Genomic DNA, 27,747 nt, shown 5'->3' with positions numbered 1-27,747 from the left:
TTGGTGTTGATGCCAACAATTTTCGTTTCGTGCACGAGAGAAGAGTGTCAGTCATCAGACAATCAAAATAAACAAGGGAATTTGCGTTCAATGTCTTCATGCCTTGTCGTTGTACGGAACTATCTGGGAAGGGGTCTTGTTATTTTAGAAGATGAAGTGTAAAGAGCTGCTTATGCAAACTTAGATAAGAATTTGTTGTTTAATTTTTGCAAATGAATTGTTCATTGTTTGTGTTTTCTTGCTGTGCGTTTTGTGTCTTGACTTAAGTGGCGACGACGACGTTGTATGACTTGATGAATTATGTGAGTAAATTAACTAAAATTTATGATCGTTCATGAGTAATTAGAATGGTTTAAAGAGACAAGTGTTTATTTCAAACAACACACGATTGTCTTAGGGAGGGTTAAGGCACTGAAGTATGACGGATTTGCTTGTTACTACTACTTCAGAATTAGACTTAAAGAAGAAAAATTGCGACTTAATGATTTTTTGGAAGATAATTTTTCTTTTATAGAAGCAAAAATTCTCATAACAGGTGAAAAGTTGTCAAAAAAGTAATTTCTGAATTTTTTGGTAGTAATTAAAGTTTAACTATTTAACTAAAAATTAAAGAAAAATTTAATGAGTTCTAAACCGCATCTATTGAAATAATAGAAAAGGATAAAATTTTAATTTTTAGACCTTCGACGATCAAAAATTTAGTTGAAAATTCTTTAAAACGGCTATTTCTAAGGTTTTTTGAATTATTTCAAAAATTAAATTTAATTTTAAAATGATAAAAATATTCTAAGACTCTTTTGAGTATTTAAATTAATGTAAAAACCCAAGTGTCATGAAAATTTTGAAAATAAATTCGGAAAAAGTTCAATAAATTACTTTTTAGTAGATAATATACTTCATGAGATCAATTATATAATTTAGTTACATTAAAACTTCAAATTTTTGTCATGAATCATTGATTTTTGGCCTATTTAACAACTTTTTCTCATAATGCATAATGATATTCGGCTATGTTTGACAAAATATATTGAAATTTTTGTTCAATTATATAAATTTGACTGAAAAATTATTAAATTAAGCTTTCGAAAGATAATTTTTTACTTGTAGCTACTCATTAATGATCTTTAGATCTTCTAAAATCAGCAAAATTTTCATCGAACATATTGAACTAAGACAAAATTTTTGCTCAAAAGTTCTGAAAAAATGACTATGAATTTTAATTTTCAGTTAAAAAGCTTAAATTAAAGCTTTTTAATGACAAAATTATTCACAAAATAATTATTTTGCTTAAATTTCATGATTTTTGACAAAAATATTAAAAATTAAAATTATAAATAAAATTAATAAATTTAATTAAATTAAAATAAAAATTAATTAATTTAATTAAATTAAAAAAAAATTAAATAAATAAATAAATTTAATTTAATTAAAAATAAAAATAGCAAAAATTAAATTACGTAAGCGACAAAACTATTCGATCAACACGTTTCCTTATCACAATTATTTTCTTTAAATGTTTTTTTCTCACTTTCGGAAGTATTTAGGTACTCCATCAGTCACGTTCTTCTTTTAAAAATATTATTCTATTGTAACCTTGATAACAATTCTTTGTCTAAATATTTTTTTTTATTAAATTTTTTTATCATCACTTGAATTTTATTCACTTCACAGAACTTTTTAATGTCCTACTCTAACTAATATTTTTTATTTTTTTTTTAATTTATATCGTTACATAATCCGACAATAACATTTTCTACTTTAGTTGCTACTTTTTTTTAACAATTGCTAGCAAGACTTCTTTCATTCACTTCACTTCATTATTTTTTGTTAAAAAAAAAAAAAAAATCTACAGTAGTAATTTTTATTTTTCTTGCGCTTATTATCATTAAGTATATCCATTCAACAACAATCAACAACGACAACGACAGAAAGACAATTAAGCATTATCTTGTAATATGAGAGACAAGTTGTGAATAAATTGATTGAATCACGAAAAAAATAAAAAAAAATTACTGAAAGAATTTGCAACTTTGTGCAAAAAAAAAATGAAAACTTGGAATTTCAAACGAATATGGGTCAATTACGTGTCAATGAAGCGCTTCTTAATTAATTAATCGTCCAGCGTGGGACGTCTTTTAATTATTAGCGAAGAAAATTGTATTTATAAGGGCGAAGCCTTTTAAGGTCTAGCGGCGCGACAAGAAGTAAACAAATCAATATCACAAAAAATTCACACAATTCGTGAGTCATCATTTTTTTTCTTCGGAATTATCACTGACGACGGAACAAAACTTGACTTTACTTGTTCATTTGTTATCACTGTGTGGCATATCCTCTGCGTGTCAGTTTCAGTCAATTGATTGACTTATCCTCCCGACGACTTTGCTGCTGTCTATTTTTAATCGTGTTTATTTATTTATTTTCTGTGTCAAAAACAGAAAAAACGCGAATTTTTTTTAATTTTTTTCTCGCTTTCGATACGTTCGACACGACGGCTTAACCGCAACTGACGAAAAATGAACTGGAATTGTAGTTGTTTGTCTCTCGGTATGGCTGTGAGGTACGTTCAACGTCGTGTATCGTCATTCACCATTTACGGCAACGTATTTTCTTCTAAGCTTTGGCACACAATCCAATGTACGGAGCACGTTTGAAGCGAAAAATCCATGGTAAATGTTCATTTTTCTTGTGCAGTGATAAGAAAAAATCCGATCGAGAGACTTTGTGCTTGCTCATTGGTGTCACGTTAACCAGTTTAATCGTAAAAACGACAAAAATATTAATTTTTCATCTATCGGTGCCATCGATGATGAGCTTTTGCAGGGAAAGAGAATCCATATTACCGGAGAATTTGTAATTTTTCATGCAGATTCGAACGATCGGTAAGCCGTTTATCGATATAAATTACTCTCCAGTTTGCTAACCCAATTAATTATCGAGTGTTTAAAATGTTAGCGATCCAGTTATGGCAAAAAAGAAGTAGTTCTGTACCTATTTTGATGTATGGCTATTCGAAAAGAAGCCACGAGTCACTTTGTTAATGGTTTTATGGTGGATTTGCATAAATATATTGATTCGCGTGTGTGTGCCTGACTAGTTTGATGACATAATTAGGGTCGTTGTGTGACATGGAACACGTGAAAGAGATGGCGACACGTCTTTATTGGATAAGGATTGATGACCGGCAGTTGTAACTTGAGTAATTTGATGAATTTATGGCTTTTGTGGGATTTTTAATTAATGGAATGAATTATTTTTGAGGGATTTGAGTAAAAATGTGGTCAAAAGTCATTAAATTTGAAAAAAAAACATAAATTTGAGCTCATAAGATTAAATGTTTTTATGAAAAGTGCTCCAAAAGTGTAATTTTTTAACCAAAAAAAGCTTTTTTGAGTAAAATATGAAAAATTTTTCATTAAAATTTCAAAAAAATTTAAAAAAAATATTTTTTGAGTCAGAAAAGGACAAAATCTTAAAAGGAAAGACTTAAAATCATTTTTGTGAAAATTCGACTCAATTTTTGATTGACAAATTAACTAAAAGGATGTAAATTCAATATTTTTAGATCAAATTATTTAAAAAAGTGCTTCTAAGGTTCTTTTATGAATAAAATTTTCTTTAAAATTGATCGTATTTTAACAAATTTTCAACATTTTTTAAGTTTTTTGACCATTAAATGTGTATCAAAAATTAAAATTTAATATTTATGGTTCGTAATTTTCATAATTTAATTAAAAATTTAGAAAAAATTACGAAATAAGGTATCACAGAAGCACAGATGTCATTAAATTGCCCCAAAAATTATTTCTGAAGAACGAAAAATTTTTAAATATTTTTTAAAAAGTATCCTCATAGCTTTTTAATGTAATTTTAATACTAAAAACTACATTTTTCAGCAAATTTTGATCCATTTAATTTAAAATTTTTGAAAAAATTATCAAAATGAGCAAAATTTAGTTAAAGAAATTAAAAGTTTTGATTCAATATTTTCAAATTTTTGCCTTAGAAAACTTTTTATGACCCATTTTTACTCAATTATCATTTCAACTTGAAACTCAATTAAAATTCACATCCAATTTTGATAAATTTTCACTCTCTCCATGTCTCCATTAACCCCCAAATCACTTGTTTCCGTGTTCATTTCGCATGAAATTCGAAAAAATTTCATCAACATCTGGGCCTCGTCTCGATTTATTTATATGTTCTACTCCAACTCACTTCCAACGCTTTCTAAAATCAATATAATTTGTATTTAATCCATCATTGTTGTTAACAAAAAAACGACAAACAAAATCGTTAGAGCTCTGCCTGCCATTGTTATGTTGTTATATCATAATCATGCAGTAATCATAATTTCGACATGAAGAAATAAAATCAAGAAGAAGACAATATAATCGGCGTCGTTATGCAAAATTTACAAGTTTTGATCAATTGTAGCGACATGACTCTCACCCATCTATCGCTGAATTTCCATCGTTTTCATCAAAAATGCTCGTTACCGCTATAATTGTCTCTTCTTCTTGATGATCTCGAAGGTGAAATGTTGTTAAAAAAAAAAAAATTAACATGAAAGTAAAAACAATACCGGCTCGCAAAACAATAAATGTGCAATGAATTGTCATGTCAGGGCCATTAAACATCGTTTCATGAACTTTTTTTTTCGGTTTTTCGTCGTAACAATATGATTAATGAGTCTCGTGCGTATCATCCAGCATATGAAAAGTTGAATCATTTCCATTGTTCACATAAAAAAAAATTGAACAAATTATCATTCTAACCACAACGACCGTTCCGTCAATCAATGTCACGAAGCTGTACTTTTATGTTTTATTTGTTTTTTGTAGCCTCGCTTGTTGCTCTAACACTCGCGTCACATGAGAGGATGCACCGCACATTATTGCACAATTTTTTCCGTTCGTTCAATTTCAATTCATGTTTAGACGCTGCAAATAGAGTTAGATGCTTGTACGATGTTGAACTTCCGGACATCGCCGCCATCAAACATCACATGTGTGCGAATAGTGTTTTTTTTTTGCATTGCGCTGCGATTGCAAGAGAGACTTGAACACTCATTCGCGTCAGATGTGAAGACAACCAGAGGCAAAAATTTTGTATTTCGACACGACACGAACATTTAACATAAAATTATGAAAAAGTTGCAAAATTTTCCCATCGATGGGTTCCTATTAGCAACGTTGTTGTTGATATGACGAGTCATTTTGTTGTTACTATAAAGGAATTTAAAAAAAAATGTTTGAAAAAATATTTTTTTAAGTTGTAAAGAATTTCAATTTTTTTTTTTTGCATATTTTTAAGTTATTTAAATGATTTTCGAAAATTTGTGAAGTTTTTCGAATAATTTTCGAAAATATGAAAAGTTCATTTAATGATTTTCGAATGTTTGAGAGGTTTCTTGAATAATTTTCTTGAATAATTTTCGAAAATGTTGGAAGTTTCTTGAAAAATTTTCGAAAATTTGAAAAGTTTCATGAACCATTTTCGAAGATTTTATTAACTTTTGAAATTATTTTCGAAAATCAAGAAATTCATAGAACTATAGTATTCAAAATTTGAACAGCTTAAGGAAAGATTTTCGAAAATTTGAAAAGTACATTGGACGATTTTCGAAAATTTGAAAAGTTCATTGAACGATTTTCGAAAATTTGATAAGTTCATTAAATGATTTTCGAAATTTTGAAAAGTTCATTGAACGATTTTCGAAAATTTGATAAGTTCATTAAATGATTTTCGAAAATTTGAAAAGTTCATTGAACAATCTTCGAAAATTTTAGAAGCTTCGGAAAGTCTTTTCGAAGATTTTGAAACTCATATTGAAAAATTTTCGAAAATTTGAGAAGTTTCTTGAATATTTTTCGAAAATTTGAAAAGTTCATTGAACGATCTTCGAAAATTTGAGAAGCTTCTAGAAAGATTTACGAAAATTTGAAAATTTCATTAAACGATATTCGAAAAAATGGAAAACCTTCTTCAGTTACAAAGCAAACTTCAATAAAAAGCAGACAACGCTAATAAAAATATCGATCTATCAAAGTTTTGTTTGCAACAAAGCTCCATGTGAAGGTCTATCGTTGTTTGCGTAATTTCTCATTGTTACTACCGAGCTCTTGAAGCCCTACACTTGCCCGTTTGCTAGTTGCTGCGAAACACTTTCATTGACACTTGCCATGTAATTATCATTAAAAATTGGAAAGGAATTCATGTCATTGTATTTTTTTTTCTGAATTTTTATTTTTGTATTTATTTTTTGGTCAAGTGAAATTCATACGAGAACGTTCGTCGTCGTCGTCGTTATCGGGTCTTGGTAATTAATTTTACTTTAAAATTGATGAAGGAATGTCTGGAATTGAGAATGACAAAGTCGTCAAAGTCACGTGATGTCGCATAATTGCATCGATCAGAGGATAAGTGACTTGCATGCAACTAAGGGAGCTTGACACCGAAATGCCCCGAAAAAAATTCAAAAGAAATTTCAAAACGTAAAAAAATACGTGAGACTATTTTTTGTAACGTCGCATCGCGTCTCCTTTCCTAATAAGCAGACAAAAATACATTTTTAGAATAACTTATACATTTTTTTTAGTATTTCAAAGCATGAATGAAGTGACGTACCTACTTTCGTGTGTAAATGTGAGGCAGTACGGAAACCTTTGACATCCCATAGACACGATCGAGCAGCAAAAAAAAAAAATAAACATAAAACATTTCCTTTTGATTTCAATTCAATTCAATTCATTGTACTTGCTACGGTCGTTTGTGTAAATGTGTGGATTTCTAGCGAAGCAGCTACCTAGAGTAGTGGTCATTCATAAAATTTCGAGATATAAATGTTTACGGGTCGTCGTTACGGTGTGAAGCGATAACGAGCAGATTTAAAGCAATTAACGAGTAATTGAATTGTGTGTCGAGTGTTTCATACGTAATTCGGGGAATTCGCATGTGGATGGGAGAGAAGAAAAGGTTTCAGATTGACCTTGGCTTGAAGATTTGATGACGGTGTGAACAAGTAGTTTTTAAATTTTTGACAGAAAAAGGTGACAAATGACAGGAAGTTGTCAAATTTGACGTTTAAAAATCAAATTTTGATATTTATCGTGTTTTAACGAAGTTCAAAAGTAATTTTTGGAACATAAAAGTAATTCAAAAGGTCAAAAATGTCAAATTTTTGACATTCGCTGTCAATGTCAAAAGTGACATTTGATAAAAATTGACAATTTTCGATATATAATTTGATGAAATTTTTTGATCTTTTGAGTAAAATAATTTGTAAAATGTTCGAAGATCAGATCATCTGTCATATTTTGACATCTGTCACTTTGACATTTCTTTCAATATTTGAGATTTAAGCCTTTTCAGAGTCGAAATTGAACAACAATTTCTTTTGAACTTAAATATTTGACAGAAAACTTTGAATTTGAGATCTCCTGTCAAATTATGACAAATGTCAATTTGACATTTTTATTGAAATTTGACTTTTTTGAGTGCCTTTTCAATCAAAAATGACTAAAACGCTAATTTTATCTAAAAATTTAAAGGAAAAGTCCTTTTGATTTAAATAATTTGAGCAAAATGTTTGAAAGTAATTAAATTTGTCAAATTTTGACAGATGTCAATTTGAAATTTTTATTAAATTTTGACATTTTTTTTAATTTTAATTGTCAACAAGGTTCATTTTATCCAAAAAATGGTCAAAAAAAAGTTTTATTGTTTCAAATAAGTTATCAAATATGATGAAATTCTTTAAATTTGTACACTTTTGACATCTGTCATTTTGACATTTCTAACAATATTTGTGAATTTTGAGAAATTTTAAAGTAGAAATTGATCAAATTTTTTTTTTGGAATAAAATTTTTGACTTATAACATTAGATTGAGATTTCCTGATAAATTTTGACAGATGTCAATTTGACATTTCTGTCAAAAATTGACATTATGAGAATTTTTTATACAACAAAATGTCAAAAATCTCTTTTGGATCAAAAAATTAGACAAAAAAATGTTTAAAATTTAACTCTTTTTATGATTTTTTAATCAAAATTCATCAAAAATTCTCATTTATACCAATTTTAAAGCTCTCACACCTTCAAGAAACTCTCAAATGTCAAAAAATCACGCACTTCAAAACTTTATTTGCTCACTCATTCTGACTAATTTTTTCTACAATTAGAGCCTTATCTACATATCAGCAGTATATGTACCAAGATTTCCAAGGTGAGCTTGTCATTGTGTATAAATATTTTTTTTTGCATTATCCAAACAAGATAAGAAATGAGATTAGATTCTGCACTACCTCGTCGTTCATGTTCAAGAAGTTGCATAAAAATTAAAAAAAGAAAAATTAACACTCACCTGAGAATAGGAATTCGCCATGATGTTGATGATGATCGGCGTTCGATTGTCGAAGTAACACTTTTATTCAAGAATTTCCCAATTATTTTGTTAATTACAACGAACAGATGCACACACGGTGTGTCGTAATAATTATTTTGAGCGTAAGAAAGGCTTGTTGGGTAATTTGCCAAACATTCACTCGAACACTCGTCGATCAATGGAGGGAGCAAAGTGTTCTTGAAAATCTCAATATTTTCCGTTTGACAGTATAAAAATTTTGTTCCGTATAAAAAAAAAACGGTTTTTGCACTTGTTTTGTTGTTGCGTTGTGTAAATAAATAACTTTTCCCTATTCTCGCTTCTTTGTGTGTGTGTGACTAAGTAGAAAAATTTTCTCGTTTTATTATTTATGACGATCTCGGGCACTTCGGGTTTATCTAACAACACACATTCGTTGGATTTTTTTTTTGTTTCTTTCAATTGACGACAACAGCTTCTCGCGAGAAGTAGTAAATTGGATGATTGCTTCTTTTGCGAGACGACGATACGCGGATTTGGGACCCGCGGAGGCACTTTTTCACGTCTGGAACGGCAACGATGGTGATTCACTTGTGCGCGACACTCTCTTGCGCGTCTCTCTCACTGAAAATGCCAAAAATAGCACATAGTGTTTATTTGTTTTTCACTTATTTTTGTTGTCGTTTTTTTTTTTGCTGCTTTGACTTGTATTTTGCGTTACTACAAATGGCAGACGACGACTGTGCTCTACAAGTGTTGCTTGTGTGTGATGGAATTTTTGCGAAATTACGGGACCAAGGATGCACTTTTTCGAACGAAATACATCAAAATCTCGTAGAAGCCGGACTCGGGGCGACTTTTAGCGCAAAATTAACATAATAACGGCGCAGAAAGGGCACGAAAATGGCTAAATTGTGGACCAAAAAAATTAACGTCGTGAATCGGGGGATCGGAACCGTTTCGACTGCTCTGAATCGAAAAGCGGAGGATCGAAATCCAGGTTGAGACGAATGAAAATGATAACCAACTGTCATTTTTTAACAATTTGCCGTTTGCTAATTCAATTTCAGGACTCAATTAGCAAAAAGGCGATTTTTAATATCAATCCATAACACACAAGTCCCCATAAAAATCTCAATTTTTCGGTATAAATCTCGTGTTTTGCGTGCAATTAGATGCGCCAGCTGCCGCAACGAGCTCTTCTCATGCGCTAAACCAGGAAACATCAGAGGTACTTGCGCGTTTTCGGCGTTTTTCGTGAAAGAGTCTCACGGCGAGACGACGCGCCGCTTGTAAACATTCACATAATCTGACGAAATTTTCTTTTTCTCCGTCGCAGAACACAAACCAAAAACCGAATATGGACAACTTGGAGAGTTTGAGTGACGAGGAACTCCGGTTGCGTCTCCTGCAATACGGATTTCCGAATTTACCTGTAACCTCGACGACGCGAAAGATCCTCATCAAAAAGTTGCGCCTGCAAATCAACAAGGAACGCGGCAAGGTTCGGAATGACACGAGCATCGCAACGAGTTTTTCTTCCGAGGAGGAATCAGATTCGCCGGATTCGTCTCGCATTAGTATCAAGAGCCGTCGAACAACAATTACGCCAAAGTCGAATTACTCGACGTCGTCGGCGACGAAGAAGGATCGGGACTTTGCGATGCCCGTAACTCCATCCCCGACAAGTTACGGGAGGACTTCGACGCGTCCCACGCGATACAGCAGTCAAAATATTCACGTGTCTCCGTTGATTCAAGGCGATTCGGACGACGAACCGGATTCTTTTAATGGATTCTCGCCCAAAAGTGTGACAGCCAACTCGACAATTGACGAGAGTACGCGAACAAATGGCTTTGACAGTCCCTCGATAGCCGATTTGCGGAAACGTTTCATGATGATTCGCAACGAAACCATCAATAATAATCGGAAAACGATGAATGGACCTTGCGGGTAAGTAATTTTTTGTGATTTTTCATTAAAAAAAATTAATAAATTTTATTTTTTAGTACTTTTTCATCGTCAACATGGACCCCGTCGACATCGACGTACACCACACGAACCACGATGCCCGCACGTTCGATCGAAAATGATATTGTGTGCCATGCGGAGCCCGTACCGGAGCAACCCGTGAAGCCATTCACCGTCGCAATTGCGAATCTCGTGAACAAACTCGACGAATATTACGGCGTCAAGCAGACTTTTGTGCCATGCAGCTTGCTGAGTATCTTGATTCTATTTTTTGTCATCATCGGCGGCATGTACATGACAATTAGCCCGGATATCAAGAGTGCGTTGGTAATTGACTCGACAAAATACATTTTTTGCGAGGATTTGCCGTCGTCGATCGCCACACAGGATTGCATTGAAAGAGCCGCCCTTGAACCAACACTCGATTTTATCAGCAAAATCATCACGGAACTACAGGATCGAGCGATTTTGCAAAAATGCGTCGATTCGGATCATCCTTTTGTGATGTCACCGCGCGATATTATCACATATGTCTTGGAAATGGATGCCAGTTCGCACGTTATTTCGATCATGAAACATTTGCACAATGCCCAGTACTTGATTGGACTGAATCCGCAATGGAAATTAAGGAATGTCGATCTTACCGGAAGACCTATCACGATGGAACAAACAATTTTTGGTCGTGACATGGAAACTTCTTGTCTTGCGATGCCAGAGCCAGTTTTGCCAATGTCTTGCATTTTGCGGAATAAATTCCAGAAATTCTTCGTAATTGTGGGATTGTTAGCTCTAATTTCGGCAATCGTTTATTTGATTCGTTTGACATATGTTTACTTCAAAATGCGAGCACAAGCGAGAAAAGATCAGGTTAACGCCATAATTAGCGATATTACGTCTGCTGTCATCAAACAAGGGATGCGAGCGAAAACCGACCCGAATGAAGATCCATGCATCGTGGTTGCCCATTTGCGAGATAATGTTATCCCCGTGACAAAACGTCGCGAATTCGAATGGGCCTGGATTGAAGCGATGAAATTCTTGGAAGCGAACGAGAGTCGAATCTCCTTCGAAGTTGGAAATCGCAACGGAGAAGATTGCAAACTGATGCGATGGATTGATCCGTCAACCATTACGCCGCACAGCTCGCCAAATACGAGCATCGCAAATAATTCGACGGAAAGTCCTTTTGCACGCCCCTCGACCGTATCTAGTGTCAAGTCGTGGCAAGGCCCGGCGTTTGACAAGCAAAACAAAATCAAAGATCCCCCAACTCCCTGCCTTAAAATCCGTCAAATGTTCGACAAGTATGACGCGAACGATCCAACGCTCAAGCAAGTCATCCAGGATGCCATTTTGGCGAAAGTTGGCAACACGTGTCGCATCTACGACGTGCAACTCGATACGGCATCGTGTTGCGTTTATGTGCGCTGCGCTTCCGAACAAGATGCTGGCATGGTACACGACGAGATCAATGGATGGTGGTTCGATAATAGACTCGTTTCGATTAAATTTTTGCGATTGGAACGATATTTGACGCGTTTTCCGGCAGCGGCGCAAGCAGCTTGTGTCTCGCTTCGACCCACCTCGCTTGCCTCCATACAAAATCTCGCGTCAAACAACAATAAAGGGGGCTCGCACGTGACTACCAATGGAGATGACGACGATTCGAGTGATCAGTAAATGCGCGAGATTTGCTTCTGCAATGTCAGAATTATCAGAAAAAAACAAGAAAAAATTATAGTTGATGAAAATTAATTAAATGAGAGATAGAAGAAAATATTATTATTAAATTTATATATATTAAAGTTTCGTTTTTAACAATTTTTATTATTATTTTGTCACTGTAAATTTAGATATTTTTAAAACTGAGGCAAAAAAAACTCAGATAAAAGAAAAAAACACACACACACTTAGCAAGAGAGACGACTACTAACTTAATAATATTAATATTTTTTAATGTTTAATCCTTAAATTGCTGTTAAATGTAAGTTGATCATGTTTGGACAAAATGTTTTATATATACACACAAAAAAAAGAAGAAAAATAAATAAATTATAAAAGATTTTTCCTATTTTCACAGCACCAAACCAAACCAAATCAAGCAGGATATCAAATCTACTGAAGAGAGTCAACATGAAAAATATCAATTTGAAAATACGAAGAAGGAAATTTGGTTCATTTGGACATATTTGATGCTATTGGAGTTATCAAACGCCTATTGCTTAAAAAATTTTTGGACTCGAAGATAAACTTGTGAATACTGAAAAGTCTTAAATAGCTTCTATTAATTCAGTTGGAGTATCAAAGTTTTCCAAATTTTTTGATAATCCCTTCAAAACTTTACGTCACTGGAATGGCAAAGAGTATTATTCATAAAAATTAATATGAAAATCAAAAATAGAGTAACGCGAAGCTCGAAAGATCTGCACGTCAATTCTCGCCTATTTGTTGAAAATGGAGGCCTGGCGCCCATCACGAAAACGTCTATCGAATTCAACGCATTGAATGACGAATTCAGAAACACTGGCTTTTTGGATATTTTTAAAAGAGAACTGAAACGAAGTATTTTTGAAGAGAGCTATGTTTCTAATGAATTATCTCCTTTTCATTGAAATTAAAATTTTTAAAAATTTTGTTGATGAATGAAATTCTTTTAAATTTGTCGAAAAATTTCAAGAATTATTATTATCGAATGTTTTATTATTAAACTTTTTTAATTTTTTTATTTAAAATTTCTTTGGATTTTAATGACTTTTTAAGATAATTTCAAATTTGATGACATCTTAAGATAATTTCAAAACATTTTCAAAAATAAAAAAGGTAAACTAAATAAAATAAAAAAGTAAACTCGATTTATAAAAACTATATTTGATAATAATTGCATAGAAGTTGATTTTTTTGTTTAAAACTTCATAAAAATTAAATATTTTATCGTTTTGAAAGATTTCACTTACAAAAATTTCGAAGAACTACGTGACAGAAGCTTTGAATATATAACGAAGCCGCATACTCCCAAATGCCAAAAACATTCGCTAAAAACCTTTTCGATTTGAAAAACTTAGCAAATCGACGAACCAAATGGCGACAATTCGTGAACTACCTTTGCTCAAAATAAGGACAGGCTCAAAATTTTAGACGAGAAATATTACAAAAATTGAAATTGAAGCAATAACGGCTCATTCAAGAGTCGCTAATATCGATTTTTGCTCTGTTCTATTTTCCATCGGCGGCAATTTTCCACATACCAACCGGTTTTCATTTTCCATCCTACCATACCTCCATAGAAACACGTACCGTACATGAGTTTTCATTTTCCGCCCGCTCATACCTCCATCGACACAAGTACCATGCATGCATTTTCTACGACTTTTATTGATTTTTCCATTCATTTTGTCTAATCGTCAACATTGTGTCGTCATCGTTTTAGACAAATCACGTCTCTTCCAGAGGAAAAACGCAGTAAAATCCGTAGAATTAGCATTTTTATCGCAACAGTGTTAGAATAGTGCAGAAGTGAGAGTGATCTTCCACACACACACACGAGAAACGAGACGAGACGAGAAAATTATTGCCTCTGAAAGAGAAATTTCTTCGGGTGAAAAACAAAAAGAAAAAAATCAGGCAGAACAAGAAAAGTTTTGCATGAAAAACACAAAAATATTCCCCAAAGAGAAGAAGAGATAGCAGTGCAAAAGAAATTTTCTTGGCAGCACTCAGTGTGTGGTGTTTTGTGAGTGAGCTGAGAAAGTATTCGTTCGACTTTTTTGTATTTTTTTTTTCGTACGTGTGGGAAATTTTTCTGCTGGGAAAGCAAACAAATTTTTGTGTAAAAAAAAATATTTATATCAGACGAAAGGAAAATGACATCTGTGGTGTTGAAGAGTTTGTCGATTCTCCTGGGATTGTTCTTCATCTTTATCGGAATCATCAAACTTACGCCGTACATCAGCAAGGATCTGCACAAAGATTTGGTAAGTTGGCGTGAGACTCGCAGTGAAAAGTCAAAAAAGGTGTCTCTTGAGTCACTCTTGATTTTTGTGTGGATTTTTTTTTATTTCATAAACAAGATTTTCGTATCACTTGTGTGAGAGGAGCGTCTGTTGACTTTTTGGCAAAGAACAAGTGTCTACTCATTAATGACGTGTTGTTTTGCCATATAGACCTAGAGACAAAATGCATCATTTGTATACATTTTGGCATTCCGGGGGAAATTTTTTCAACTTAAGGCGCCATTTTTCATGTCTGTCTGTGCTTTTGTCTCTTTATTTCGACTTATTTTCATCTAATTTGGTCAAAAATGAAGTTGGTAGATGATCGCCGGCATAAAAATCCAATTTTTTGGGGTTATCCATTAAAATATTTCTTAATTCTAACAAAACAGATTTCTTTAAATTACAAGCTGAGACATCATTTGAACGAAAAAGCACTAAAAATCGAAAAATTTAGAAGAAAAAATTAAAAATTTTAGAATTATTTTCAGTAAAAATGACTTACCTTGACCTCACGTATCAAATTTTATCAATTTTTTGCAAGTTTTTGGTTAAAAAGCGCGTTCAAGACATCAAAGAGATCTCAACTACTACAAAGAAAACAATTTTAATTGGTTTAAAAATAAACAAAGTGACCAACTGTTGTGTGTTGATGCAAAACAATGTAACTCCCTGTCTCGTGCATTCAAAAATTTAACAAAATATTTTGTCTTTCCAGCGTAAGCATTACGTCAAATATGCAAAAGTGTTCCCGATCGCATCATTTTTCGACATCAAGATCCCCTCAAAGTGGTATCGACGAGTAATTGGCGGTCTCGAAGTTGTCTGTGGAATTTGTCTCGCCCTCATTCCGCATCGTAAGTTCCTTTTTTCCTCTAATTTCCATCAAAAAACTAATTTTTTGATCAATTTTTAGACAAAATCAAAAATGCTGCCAACATCACGTTGCTCAGTCTCATGCTCCTGGCTGTGTACTCGCATTACATGGTGAATGATCCCTTTGAACGTTGCGGGCCCGCACTCGTTTTCACCTTTATGCTTGGCGGGCGTCTCGTGATATGGTACCAAACTGATCGCCGCGAGCGACTTGCTGCTCAGGCAACGACCAATGGCGTGAAACAAGATTAAAAATGCTCAACTGAAAAAAAAAACTAACAGCAATGATGCCAAAATACGATTAATTAACACAATTTTTACACAAAAAAACACATGAGCAACACAAGATGATGAAAAAAAAGTGAAAACAAGATATTCTAAAATTTCATGAAAAGAAAAAAAATGGAAACGAATTTTTTTGTAGAGCGAAACGACGAGTTATTCGAAAAGAAAAAAAAATATTAAAAGAATAAGGAAATTTTTTTTGCGACAGAAAATCAATTATTTTGACAAGTCACCAATTTAGCACATTTAGATGGAATTTAGATCTTTTTTTGCTAGGATTGAATTTTTGACAAAAAAATTTAATTAATTACTTAATTGATTCTCAGTAAATTTAAACGTAAAATTATAACAGCACAAAGAAAATTGAATAGAAAAAAAGTGAATAAATAATTAATAAAGTGAACAGCAATTTTAAATAAATTTAAATGGAATTTTTGAAAAAAAAAATTAAAATAAAGAAATTTTGAAATAATGGCTTCAATGAGTTAAATTTTAAATTAAATTTTAAAATAATTTTTTCTTAAATAATTTTTTTTTTCAATTTATTTCCAATCTATTTTCATTAAAATTTTATTTTGATTTTTTCTAAAGCTTTATTTAATTTTTTTATAATTTTTAAATTTTTTCAAATTCATTTTTAATCTCTTTTCATTAAAAATTTATTTTGTTTTTTTTAAATAATTTTTTTTTTGATTTTTTTTAAATTATTTCCAATTTATAAATTCAAAAAAAAAAAAAAAAAATGGAAAAAAAATTTAAAAATATTAATTTAAACATTTTTCGAAAAAAAAATTTAATATTTTATTTTAGAAAAAAATTAATTAAAATTTTTTAAAATTTAATTATTTAATTAATTATTTTATTTAAATTAAAAAAAAAAATTAAATTAATTTTTTATTTAAAAAAAAATAAATTACTTACCTTTGCATTTAACGTCAAAAAATTGTCAAAAAAACTTTCGCTAATTATTCTTGTGATGCAAAACTCCTTCTCCTTCATATTAATAGATCCAAACATGATAATTTTCCTCGTATTCATGTGGCTTCTCGGGACAATCCTTTATCAAATTTTCGTGAATTCAAACCGAAACCAAGTTTTCATCGTCGTACGAGATAATCAACAAGAAAATCCAAGAACAAATCCTCAATTAGAGCTTTCAAGAGATGAACTTTCAGCAGAATTATTTAACGATTCACGTGTTGACGAGGTTGCAATGGCTGGTCAAAGCTGTAATCCTGGAAAAATAACAATAAATCCATGGTTTAACTTCGTAAGACATTTTCGTCGAACATCGTGTGGCATTCGACAAACTGAACTTATGCAAAGAGCCGCCGAAGTATGGCGCAACATGAGCGAAATTGAGAAAGAACCGTTTAGAAGAGCAGCCAGAGACTCAAAATCGCCGTTGAATGATTCAGGAAACGAGTCTCAAGAGAAATAAATGTCTAAAAATAAATTCAAAAATAATTTTTAAAAAAATTTCGAAAATTTTTAAACAAAAAATTACAAAAATTGATCCCAAATTACCTCAAATTTCATTAAAATCCTCAAATTTATCGTTTTTTTATGAATATCAAGTATCAACCATACGTTTGTTTGTGTCCCGTGAATAACTACTCTCAAAAAGTGACTCGTTCATGACAAAACTGAACAATATTTGAACAAGTGTTTCCTAATTTTCTAAAATCCACATAATCCAAGTTGCTTTTTCGACTTTAGTTCATCTGGAAACTTCATTCTGTCAAGACACTTCAAGATGCGATTCCTAATTTTGCTCATTTTCTACTTTTTTTCAAGTCCTCAGGTAAGATTTTTCTAATTTTTTCATTTTTTTCCTAAAAAAAAAAATTTTTTTTTATTAGTTGACTGAAAGTCGCTGTCCCACAATCGCTTACGAAAAAGACAACTTCCGCTGGGTCTTTCCTCGCCGTGACGCAGCTGCCCGCTATGACCTCATCGAGCCAATGCACGCTTTGAACAAACACGTTTTCCACAATATGCAAATGTACATCGACTTATTCCGCGCCACGAATGCAAAACAAACGGAAATCTCGTCAAATCCGTTGCGCATCATGCGTCTCTCGAACGAAAAGCTCTCCGAAGTCTACGAACATGTTGTCACGGAAAAACTTTTTGATCTTGCCGAACCCGTTTATCAACTTTTCAATATTTCGCGTCGTGTCACGGACCAAGTTAGCAACGCCACGATGTTTTCGCTCATGATGTACAAGCAATTCAGCAAATTCATCAAAGATTTCACGGATTACGAGGGTTTGTGGTTCCAAAATGCCTTCGCCGACTTGTTTGAAGAGACCGAAAACCGGATTGAGCCTTATTGGGATCTTAAGACGCCATTGAAGGAATGCGCCAAATACTCGTTCAGCGAAGGATTTAAAGTTGCGGAGACATTATATGACGAATACGCGGATTGCGCTGCCGAAGAGATGAACAAAACGGACGAAGGCATCAATAAATTCCTTGCTGAACTGACAAATTTTGAAAATGAAGTGCACGAGGCGTTGTACGTGACTCCGATGAAGTGTATCCAGCAACGGTTGAAGAACGACCCGATCGCATGTCTCAATAGCTTGCATTCCAAAGACTTGGGAGCGTTTTTGAAAACGGCAGAAATCCAGGAAGCAGCGAAAAAAGCTCGAGATGATTCGTTGAAGCGACACAATCGATGTGCAAGTGCCGCCACACAAAAATCCTTGAAAGGCATCAAACGAGTTTATTCGAATTTTGTCCTCTGCTTCGTTGCGCAACACAAAAAACGAGAAAGTTCCGTGAAAGGCATCAATAAACTCTTGCTCCATGTCTTCGAGGAGGGATTTGATCAGTGTCCAGCATTGAAAGGGGCTTCCGCGTTCTGCAGCACCTGTGGGAACAAAGAAAATTGAAGAATAAATGTAATTTAATACCTTACCGACCCCCATTCCTTTCACTTTCGCCGCGAAAATTCTCCTCAACCAACATTTTCCATCGAGTACGTTGTCTATAAATTTTAAAAAGAGTCAATTGTCCACACGAAATACACGACACACAAGTTACTCAGTCTCTTTTTTTCAATTTCTCCACATTTCTCGGCACAACAGAGACCAAGTCTGAAGTTAGTGCGCAAAATACCTTCATTCAAGACACATTGTGCCTCTTAACGTGACGAACGCGCGACGACAGCACCATGGACTAACACATTTTTCGTGTATTACATAAAAAAAATCGGGAAAATGTGGCAAAAAACTTTACGATATAGTAAATATTTACGATATGGAGCTCCTTTGTACATGGCTGCGTGCATGAAACGTGAAGGCCACGACTTGGCTCGACGTCGAATGTAACTGATTTGCTCCGTTCGTGTGTTGCTTAGAAGTTAGTTAGTGTTAGAAAGCGGTGGTTACATGTCGCTTGGGTTTCTCCAAGTGATTTTTCGTCGTTGTTTTTTTTTCTCGGGGAAAGGAAGGAAAGAATTTGTGTAAATAATTCCTGAAAATGTGATAAAAAAAAATAATTAAAAAAAAATATTTTTGTGATAAAAAAAATATTTAAGGATACTCACGGAATTTTTAAATAATTAAAACATAAAAAATTTGTTAATAAAAAAATAATAAAAAAATCAAGTCATCCAAAATGAGTCGAAGGTGAGTTTAACTTTTTATTTTTATGAAACTCAATAAAATTTAATTGACTTCGAGGAATACAAAAGCCATAATTGTTAATGAATTTCGCGCTTTCCATTGTTGCCTTCCTTCGAGTCCTTCGCCATGACAGACAATAATACTATTCAACAAAGTCGTTTAACTTTTTCAAACAATAACAATAAAAAATGTAGATAATTGACTCGCATGTTTAACACTCAATTTTTTAGATTCATTAGAGATACCACGAGGGAAAATTGAGTTTTGATTAGTGGCATAATTGATTAACGAGTCTATTAAGTTGTCTGTTTTGCATGTGTTGCTCTTGAAAATGTTGCAAAGTTTAATTGAAACTTTTTTTCACATGTTACGCTTTTGGATTAAACTAAATTAATTTTTAATAATGGCGAACGCATCTCGTTTAGATTATATTTTTAGGTTCGTTCGATGAGCTCAAATTTGTAAATTCGTCAGATTTTTCTAATTTTTAAAGATTTTTCTTTATTTTATGTGAGATTTTGAGAAATCATAAAACAAAAGAAAAGAAAATAAAATTTTATTCAGTAAAACCTTTTAGTACTTTGAAAAAATTTAGTAACAAATCAATTTTAGATACATTTTCATGAACTTTTGAATTTTTCTTTATTTTTATTTTATTTTTGTTTTGTAAATATTTTATTACCAAATATATTTTTTTATTGCAAATGTTTTTTTTCTTTAATTTATTTTCAAGATTTAATTTTCATGTTTAGAAAATATTTTTAAAAATTTTTCTTAAATCTTATCGAACACAACTCTCTGGTTCTGTGATGATCTAAATAAGTTCGTTCGATAGACTTGACTTAATGAATTGTTAGTTTTTTTTATAATTTAATTTTTTTCTTTATTTTTACTGTTTTTAAATAAAAATAAGATATAAATAACTTAATACCTACATACGAAATTTTGAAAAAATTAAAAAAATTCGCCCAATTTTAAGAAAGTAAAAATTTCAATTTTTTTTGAAAAATGATCTTAATGTTGAAAGGCCAGATTTTATGATCTAGATATTCGATTAAAAAGTCTTACTTAAAATTTCAATTTATCAATTTAGGATTTTAAGCCTTTCGAACAAATCTGTTCAAAATTTGATCTAAAAAGCTTCGTTCGATAACCTCATCTCACCCTTTATTAATTTTTTTCTCCAAATTCACGGAAATATTAATAAATTCAACTAAAAATGTAGTTCATTCCAAAAATAGAAATGACATTGACGAAAAAACCGCCAATTAACCTGATTATCTTCTCCGTATCCTCTGAACTTGTACACCATTTATATTTACAACATTTTCCATTTTGTCGTCTTGTCAAATCAAAATCACACCACAATTACACGACAAGCGACACTCAAAAAGTTACGATTCTTTTTGTTTTATTTATTATTTCTTTCAGCTTTTTTGTTTGTTCACCTATTTCCTTTCGTATTAAAAAAAAGGCTCTCCTCCTCAAACGACGTTCATCATGTCATTTGCATCTATTTAACCTACATTAACCTGCTCCAACGGCACAATAACAACAAACGAAAAAAAAAGTAAAATTTTGTAACGTAAACACGACGAATCGATGCAAAAACTAATAATGGCATAAAATTACCAAAAAATATTCAGCACCTGTCACCCTTGAAAACGACGAAAATTACTTCCTTCGTAGCCGAGATTCTTATCTGATAGTGATACGCCGTTATTGTTGTTATTGTTCTGTTATTATGAGCCTTAATGTCCTTCTATGACTTTTTTTTCTTTCTTTTATGATGTCATTTTTGGTAAAGTAGACGATAGAACTCGCAATGGCTTTAAATCACACAAAAACATGAAATTTTGAGTAACATGTGATGATTATGGATGACACAAGAGTTGTTTATGAACTTAATGGGACAACAATGTTTTTCATTTTAGTACGAAGCTTGTTGAAATGTTGACCATGCGATTTATTAAGTCACGCGACTGAAATTTTTTATTTTGTTTTTATTAAATTTTCGAACGAACCTAAGAAAATTTTTTTTCGGATCAAGTAGGTTCGTTCGAAAGGCACTCCAGACGGATACCTGTCAAAAAACGGAAATTGTCAAACAGTCGAAGAATGAAGCTCGACACCGGCTATTAAATTTGCATAATTTTTTTGTCACGAGTCCGCAGATACGAAAGTTTGATAAGATTTAGAAAATAGAAAGAAAAAACTTACGTGGCTCGTGACAATATCGTTTTTAGGTCAAAGTCGCTGATAAATGTCTTCCTTTGTGACGATTTTAATTAGTGGCTTGCTGTGTGTCTGTAGATTTTAATCGAAAACAAACTTTAATTGGGTCAAAATGGAAAAAAATGTACCACATTTTAAATTATTAATCAAGTTTATGCGCTTTTGATGACGCAAGCAGTGAGCATCTGTCCATCAGTCACCCGCGACGCAATTTTAAATTCAATTTCACATCAAATATAAATGAATTTTCCCACGAATTACCGTCTTTACGCTGGGCAGTTCTATAATTATCAGTCATGATACTCAATAAATCACTTTGATTTTCCTTCTTTTCTTTCGTTGTTTGTCCGTTCCTGCTAAAAAAAAAGTACACACCTGCAAAAAATGACCTTCAATTTCACTTTAATTTAAAAAAAAAATTGAAAAAAAGGAAAATCAATTATCCCTCGTAACTCACATCATCATAAATTTGCAGCAAATCCATGAACGGCAAATATTTGCTAAGTAATTGAATTTAGTGTGTCATGAAAGGGAGGCTCTTACACGGAAATAAATCAAATAAAAAGGCTGTTCAAGGCTTAATAATCAGTGTTGCTGTCATAAAAAACGATTATTATCGTAAAAAATCCTTTTGCCAATTAACAAATGAATCTGCTAAAAAATTCGAACCAGGCACCTCCATCGACTACAACGTTGCAACGCGTTGATGAGTCTAAAATAAACAAAATTTCGTTACTTTTGTCGGTATGTGGGTCAAAAACCGAAATTTATGGATCTAGATTAGAATAATGTGGAGAGAAAAAAGTTTAGTGTTTCAAGAGCAATTGCGATAAATAGTAAGAGTGTGTTGAGTGAATGAATTTCTCATGCAATCAAAACAAACATCTTAATTATTTCGCTCATTGGTAATGCATATGCTACTTTTTATGCGAGAAATTGGGACTAATTGAATATTTTTTGTGTTTTTTGATAAGGTTCTCGGAGGAGGAAGTAATTTTAATGGAAAAGCGTTTGACAGGTGAACTAATTTTCGGTAAAATTGCATATTTTTGATAAATTTTCCGATTTTTTGTGGAGTTATAATTATTTTTGAATGATTTTACATGGAAATTAAAGTTCATTTATTGTCAAAATATTTTCTTAAAAAGATTTTTAAGACTTAAATGTCATTTGAAAAAAAACTTTGAACAAAAATTTGAAAAAAAATTGGAAGTCTACAAAACATTTTAGAAAGAAAAAATTGAGCTAAAATTTTTAAGACTCAAATGTAATTTTTAAGTCAAAAATGGAATAAAAAAATATAAAAATTGATTTCAAAAAAAAGAAGATTTAGCTAAAAATTTTTACTTTAATGTTATAAAAACCTTGATAATTTAAAAAAAAAACTTAGAAAGACAAAATTCTTAAAAAATTTAATGAAAATTAGCTTTTTTAAAAAAATTCTAACATTTTAAAATAAATTTTTTAAACATTCGGCTCCTAAAATTGATCAGGAAGCTCTCATATAGCTTCTTTTATTCAAATTTAACATTTTTTTGTGGATAAAATTAATTTATGGACTCACTTCATCAAGATATAAGGCGCCTCCTTGCAAGTTTTATGGATTTCTCATGCAAATTCTGACTTAACCTGACTAAAAAATCTCCATCAGTTACTTTTCATCAGCCAAATCGCTCATTTTCTGTGCCTGGCACGACGATTATCATCATCAATAAAAGCACAGCTCTCCTTTAAAGTAACTTCTATCGAAAGCTCATGTGACAACAGCAGGATGACCATCAATTTTCATGTAAAATCATTCAAAAATGCTTATAACTCAATCGTTTCCGAGCATCCTTGTCTGTTTTAGCAACAATCAAAAATAAATAATTGGTTGCTAAATACGGTTTCAGTAGAGTGACTCGCTTCAAACGTCATTTCATACCAAATAAAGCCTTAGAGGCAATTTTTCACCCTAATTGACTCCCCTTGTTGTCTCTAACGGCACATTAAACGAAGTGCATTGCCATAAACTTGACTCCATTGGAATTGTTTGAAAATTCCTGCAACTCTGCAAACTAATAAACAAACAAAACGCTTTACTATCGTTTCCACGATAAGGATCAGTTGCGATTTGAGCATTGAAATGCACGGACCATCATCGGTGCGCCTTGAAATCTGTTGAAAATTGAATAGAAATTACTTCCGAAAGTTACTTGAACCGCAATTTAAAGACAATTATCGTAAAAAAAGTTCCAAAAGTGCAAATGAAAAATTAATTACAATCATTAAAGGAAAAAGTAATTAAAAATTTCTATTTTTACCATTTTTATTAACGCTCCGGCATAAAAAATTTCCCTTAAAACAAAAAATTCCTGCCAATTCCCTGTTTGATCGATAATGTTAATATTGCACAAATTCCCCCACAACTCCCGTTATTTCCTTCAATAATTTGTTTTTTTATAATTTTGGTGAGTTGTCAAGTGAACCGCCCAATAGCGTGCTGCAATTTAAAGTTTACATTTTCTTACATCGAAGTGAAGTGAAATTTTTTGGTGCAATTTTCGGGCTCCAATTACATTAAGTACTGCAGAAAAGTGCTCGTTAATGGTCGTTCAGGTCATTTGCGGTTGAATATTGATTTCAAACACACTTTCTCACGATGTTAATGACCCAAATAATTCGTTGTGAGCACGTAGCTACAGGTTTCTTTCGTTAGTTACTTTCGTAAAAGCAGCAATAGCGTCGTTGTTACTACGAGTTTCTGTACGAGTAGAACGTTTTCCGGATCCACGGAAATTATGGAGGTTCCAAATTAATGGAAATATTTTAGACTGTTTTCGGTATTTTAGTTGATAATTTTTTTTTGTTCAAATTTAATTTTTTTCAAGGATTTAAAGTTACTTACCATCGTTCCACAAATTAGTTTCAAGGTTAAAGCTCTCCAAACCCTTTTTTATGACTAGTCACGATATCAGCGCCTCACCACGTTTACTACAAAACATTTGATTGATATGTTAAGGAAATTTGTAGCAAATGACCACGACATTTATTTTTAAATGACTCTGCATGAAAATTATTTTTAATATTTTTTTTCTCCAACTTTTTTTTCCACAGAGGAACTGGTAGAGACGACAATAATTACTATTATGATTTCTTTCGACGACAGAGGTCAATATCAGAGACTCATTATCCAGGTAACATTGAACCACTTTTAAAGCCGTGTCATAAAATCCGCGATAAGCTACACGAAATTTCGTTTCAGAACGCCAAAACAAAGTAGTTGAGGACCGTTTTGTCGAGCTAAAGTATCCACATGAGGTTGTGCCGATAGACGATCTCCATTACTATCGTCGACGAGCGTTGCCAGGTACCTTTTTTGGTTTGTAACAACACCGCACTTTGTACAAAAATGTTCACATATGCACGAATTATGTGACATTAACCAAGGATTTTTTGCTAAAAATTATTTTTTTTTTTAGATTTGAGACAAACTAACTTTAAGTTGCATGACAGCCGATCAGAGCCTTCCATCCCCAATGTAAGTGAATATCGTAAAAACTACCAACCGCTTCCGCCGATTACTCGCCCGCCCATTTTGCGTCAAGCTACCTCATTGAAGTTGGATCAACGGGGAAATCCAATGGACAATTTTCAGTCAGAGGCTAGTGCAAAATACATTCCGTACTCGACAGAAGATTTAAGGAGGTAAATTTTTTAATTTTTTATAAAATTTTCTTTAAAATTGATTTAAAATTACCTCAGATCACGCCAACCAATCATCAAAAATCCGGATCAACTAAAATACAGCGGAAGTATAGATTTGTTTCCCGAATTTCGTGAATCTGGCAAAATGTATGATTCGTACTTACCGAAGAAAATTATTCGTCCCGAGCCTCTTCCCGCTGAACATTATCAAAATGGAACGTGCCCAAGTCCGCATAAGAAGCCGCTTTCTCGTCCGGCATCACAATGCAAAAATCGCATCGAAAAATGTCATCTTTCCATGGAGGGCGAACGTAACTTGTCGCCCGAATATCGATCAAAGTACGTCACACTGCCGATGGAACGTTCCAAAATCATGCCGCAAACGAGTCATTTATCACTGCAAGGTCGTTTTCATGGCACACCCGCTTATCAGGAGCATTTCCCGGAATACAATCGTTACTCGAAGAAACCATCGATTCGCAGGCCTGACAATTTGCACATGTCGGGTCACATGAACGGCAAAGCTGAGTATTCGGAACGATTTCATATACCAGATTACAGTTGTTTCGAGAAATCCGCATCGTATCGCAAGGCAGATAATTTAAGACCAACGGGAGATTTTTCCAAAGAACTTCCGGAATACTATGAAAGCTACAAGGATTATCATATCACATCAAAACCCGAAAAAGGACGTTGTCGAGATCCGTATTTTAAACTTACAGGCGAGACTGATTGGCATCCAGAATATCGGTAAGGAAATTTTTTTACCTGAAAAAAATAAATTTTTAATAAAAATTCGTGTTTTAGTGAAACATATACCGATTTTCCGCGCTCTCGTCCCATCATCAAGCGTCCCGAGTCGAACATTCGTCTCGCGAATGCCGGTACAGCATCTCCCAGTGGTCGTAAACTAAAAGCTTATCAAGCAGCGAAGCAAGAAAACAACCCATTTGACTCCTTCAAAGACTATTTGTGCCAACCTGAGGTCCGTAAAGCGCAACATTACAATTTGATACGTGCTCGTCCTCCAACTCGTGGCTCCGGAAGCGGCGGAATGAAGCAGAAACGATTTATCGACGAATCAAAGTTACCAAAATCGCCACAAAAACCGGTTATTCCTCCGCCGGAAGAAGATATCATCACGGGAAAAACTCCTCCGCCAAAACCAAGACCAGAAAATCCGCCATTTGCCTTCTGCGTTGAAGATTTTGATCGAAAGAAGGAAAAAGAAGCTGCCAAATTTGGAAGAAGGCAGAATTTGGCGCCTGATGATTACAGTGAAATTCGTACGAGAACAAGAGTTATCGAAGGAAATCCAGGTTATGTGCAAAATACGATGAAATACAACAAAAATGTGAAACAATCGCATGAATCATACGAAAGTGCTGTCGATAAGAGACGAAAAGCGCAAACTTTGAGTCGAAATATCGATCAAGACAGAGCTCATACGGGTTCAGGAGGCAAACGGGTTTCATCTCGCACGAAATTTCGCAGGAGCCCGAGCACAAGTGAAGAACGCGATCGTCTCGGACATGACATTCGATACCAAAAGGAATATTTCACGACGAGCGACAGTCTCCGTGAATCCAGCGAAGAGCCTTTCAAAGTAGTTGAAAAAGTAAAATTCCTCAAGGGAGACAGTACAACGACCAGCGACGAGCAATTCACAGAACCACGTGATAGTCTTCGTGAAAGTAGCACCACAGATCATGAACAATATAATTGGCAACGACCTCGAGATATTCCAGTTGTGCACAAACCATTGCGCCCTTACGTGGATGCCCGCGAAACAAGTAGCGAAGAACGTCCTTTCCATGTCGTCGGAAAACCTCATGCAAAACAACGAACACATTACTGCCCGAACTTGGGACATTGTAAATCTCAAGATGACAACAACAACTATCCACATCCAGATCACTCGCCGCCATCACGTCGCGGAAGATCTCCATCGTCACCCATGCCAAAAGAGGGCCAAAACAAATTCAGTGGCGTTTATAGTTTCGTTAACGATCCAAATCCCGATAAAAATCGTCCCGAAAGTCGTGAGGAATATCGCGGAAAATTTTCCGGCAGTAAAGGTCGTTATATCGACGAAAACTCGAACATTCGGTTAACGGGTCCTGCTAATCCTCATCAGAGAACTTATGAATCAAATGCCTTTCAATTTGCCGATGATCAACCGAAAATGACAACGCGCCTCGTACGTGGTCCAGATTCCCTCAAACAAAGCGGTTGGATGAAATCCTCATTCACGGATGTAAAATAAGTGCACAAAATAAATAAACTGAACTGCCATTAATAGGAAAAAAAAATCTTGTCAAAAAAAATGTTATAAAAATTATCGTAAAAATATCAAAAAATTATCATTAAGTGTCTTCTACTTCAATTCTTGTACTTAACAAAGTAATTTAAAACGTAAATATTGCAATAAACCGTAGAAGAAATTCGATGATAATTACATGTCTAGAAGTGTGCGAAAAACATAAAAATAAAATAGAAATTAGTAAATAGTGAAGGAGAAAGTAAAAATAACTTAAAAACGCATAATAAATACATAATAATGTTTAATAAGGAGAAAAATTGAAATTTTTATACGAAAATTATGAAAAAAGGTTTTATTTTCCTTTTACTTTATCTTCGTAATTTCCTTCACGTCTCTTACGGTTGAGCGTGTGTAAAGGCGGTAAGTACCAATATTGAGA

The 27,747-nt window shown here is 33.1% G+C and overlaps 3 protein-coding genes across 7 annotated transcripts in view; 2 read left to right on the top strand and 1 right to left on the bottom strand.

The window, feature by feature from the left end:
* LOC134832399 (serine/threonine-protein kinase N) overlaps window positions 1–9,313 on the bottom strand; it is a 31,289-nt gene extending 21,976 nt beyond the window's left edge. For 3 of the 5 annotated variants that reach the window (XM_063846407.1, XM_063846409.1, XM_063846411.1), the window contains exon 1: window positions 2,283–2,490. Coding sequence is in view for 1 of the 5 variants with exons in the window: in XM_063846410.1 (XP_063702480.1) it covers window positions 8,368–8,388 (21 nt within the window). In the remaining 4 variants the exon portion in view is untranslated. Of the gene's footprint in view, window positions 1–2,282; window positions 2,491–8,367 lie in introns of those variants that run through there. The other 2 variants (XM_063846410.1, XM_063846408.1) reach the window with 2 other exon arrangements.
* A 148-nt stretch (window positions 9,314–9,461) lies between these two features.
* Window positions 9,462–12,134, top strand: LOC134831883 (inner nuclear membrane protein Man1). The gene is made up of 3 exons (XM_063845713.1): window positions 9,462–9,598; window positions 9,707–10,320; window positions 10,377–12,134. The coding sequence occupies exons 2-3, from the start codon at window positions 9,728–9,730 to the stop codon at window positions 12,016–12,018; spliced, it is 2,235 nt and encodes a 744-aa protein (XP_063701783.1). The 5' UTR covers window positions 9,462–9,598; window positions 9,707–9,727; the 3' UTR covers window positions 12,019–12,134.
* Window positions 12,135–13,743: 1,609 nt separating this feature from the next.
* LOC134831317 (novel acetylcholine receptor chaperone) lies at window positions 13,744–15,881 on the top strand. The gene is made up of 3 exons (XM_063845024.1): window positions 13,744–14,309; window positions 15,046–15,184; window positions 15,244–15,881. The coding sequence occupies exons 1-3, from the start codon at window positions 14,199–14,201 to the stop codon at window positions 15,453–15,455; spliced, it is 462 nt and encodes a 153-aa protein (XP_063701094.1). The 5' UTR covers window positions 13,744–14,198; the 3' UTR covers window positions 15,456–15,881.
* Window positions 15,882–27,747: the final 11,866 nt, after the last annotated feature.

The sequence above is a fragment of the Culicoides brevitarsis genome, chromosome 2 (genome assembly GCF_036172545.1).
Source record: "Culicoides brevitarsis isolate CSIRO-B50_1 chromosome 2, AGI_CSIRO_Cbre_v1, whole genome shotgun sequence".
Lineage (NCBI taxonomy): Eukaryota > Metazoa > Arthropoda > Insecta > Diptera > Ceratopogonidae > Culicoides > Culicoides brevitarsis.
Note: the sequence above shows the minus strand (reverse complement) of the source record. Positions and strands in the feature narration are given on the sequence as shown.

Bases quoted from the DNA above. Each gene is read 5' to 3' on its own strand.
- LOC134831883 (XM_063845713.1), top strand. From the start codon at position 9,728: ATGGACAACTTGGAGAGTTTGAGTGACGAGGAACTCCGGTTGCGTCTC. The intron at 10,321-10,376 runs GTAAGTAATTTT...TTTATTTTTTAG, and splicing joins ACGATGAATGGACCTTGCGG to TACTTTTTCATCGTCAACAT.
- LOC134831317 (XM_063845024.1), top strand. From the start codon at position 14,199: ATGACATCTGTGGTGTTGAAGAGTTTGTCGATTCTCCTGGGATTGTTC. The intron at 14,310-15,045 runs GTAAGTTGGCGT...TTGTCTTTCCAG, and splicing joins AGGATCTGCACAAAGATTTG to CGTAAGCATTACGTCAAATA. The intron at 15,185-15,243 runs GTAAGTTCCTTT...ATCAATTTTTAG, and splicing joins TCTCGCCCTCATTCCGCATC to ACAAAATCAAAAATGCTGCC.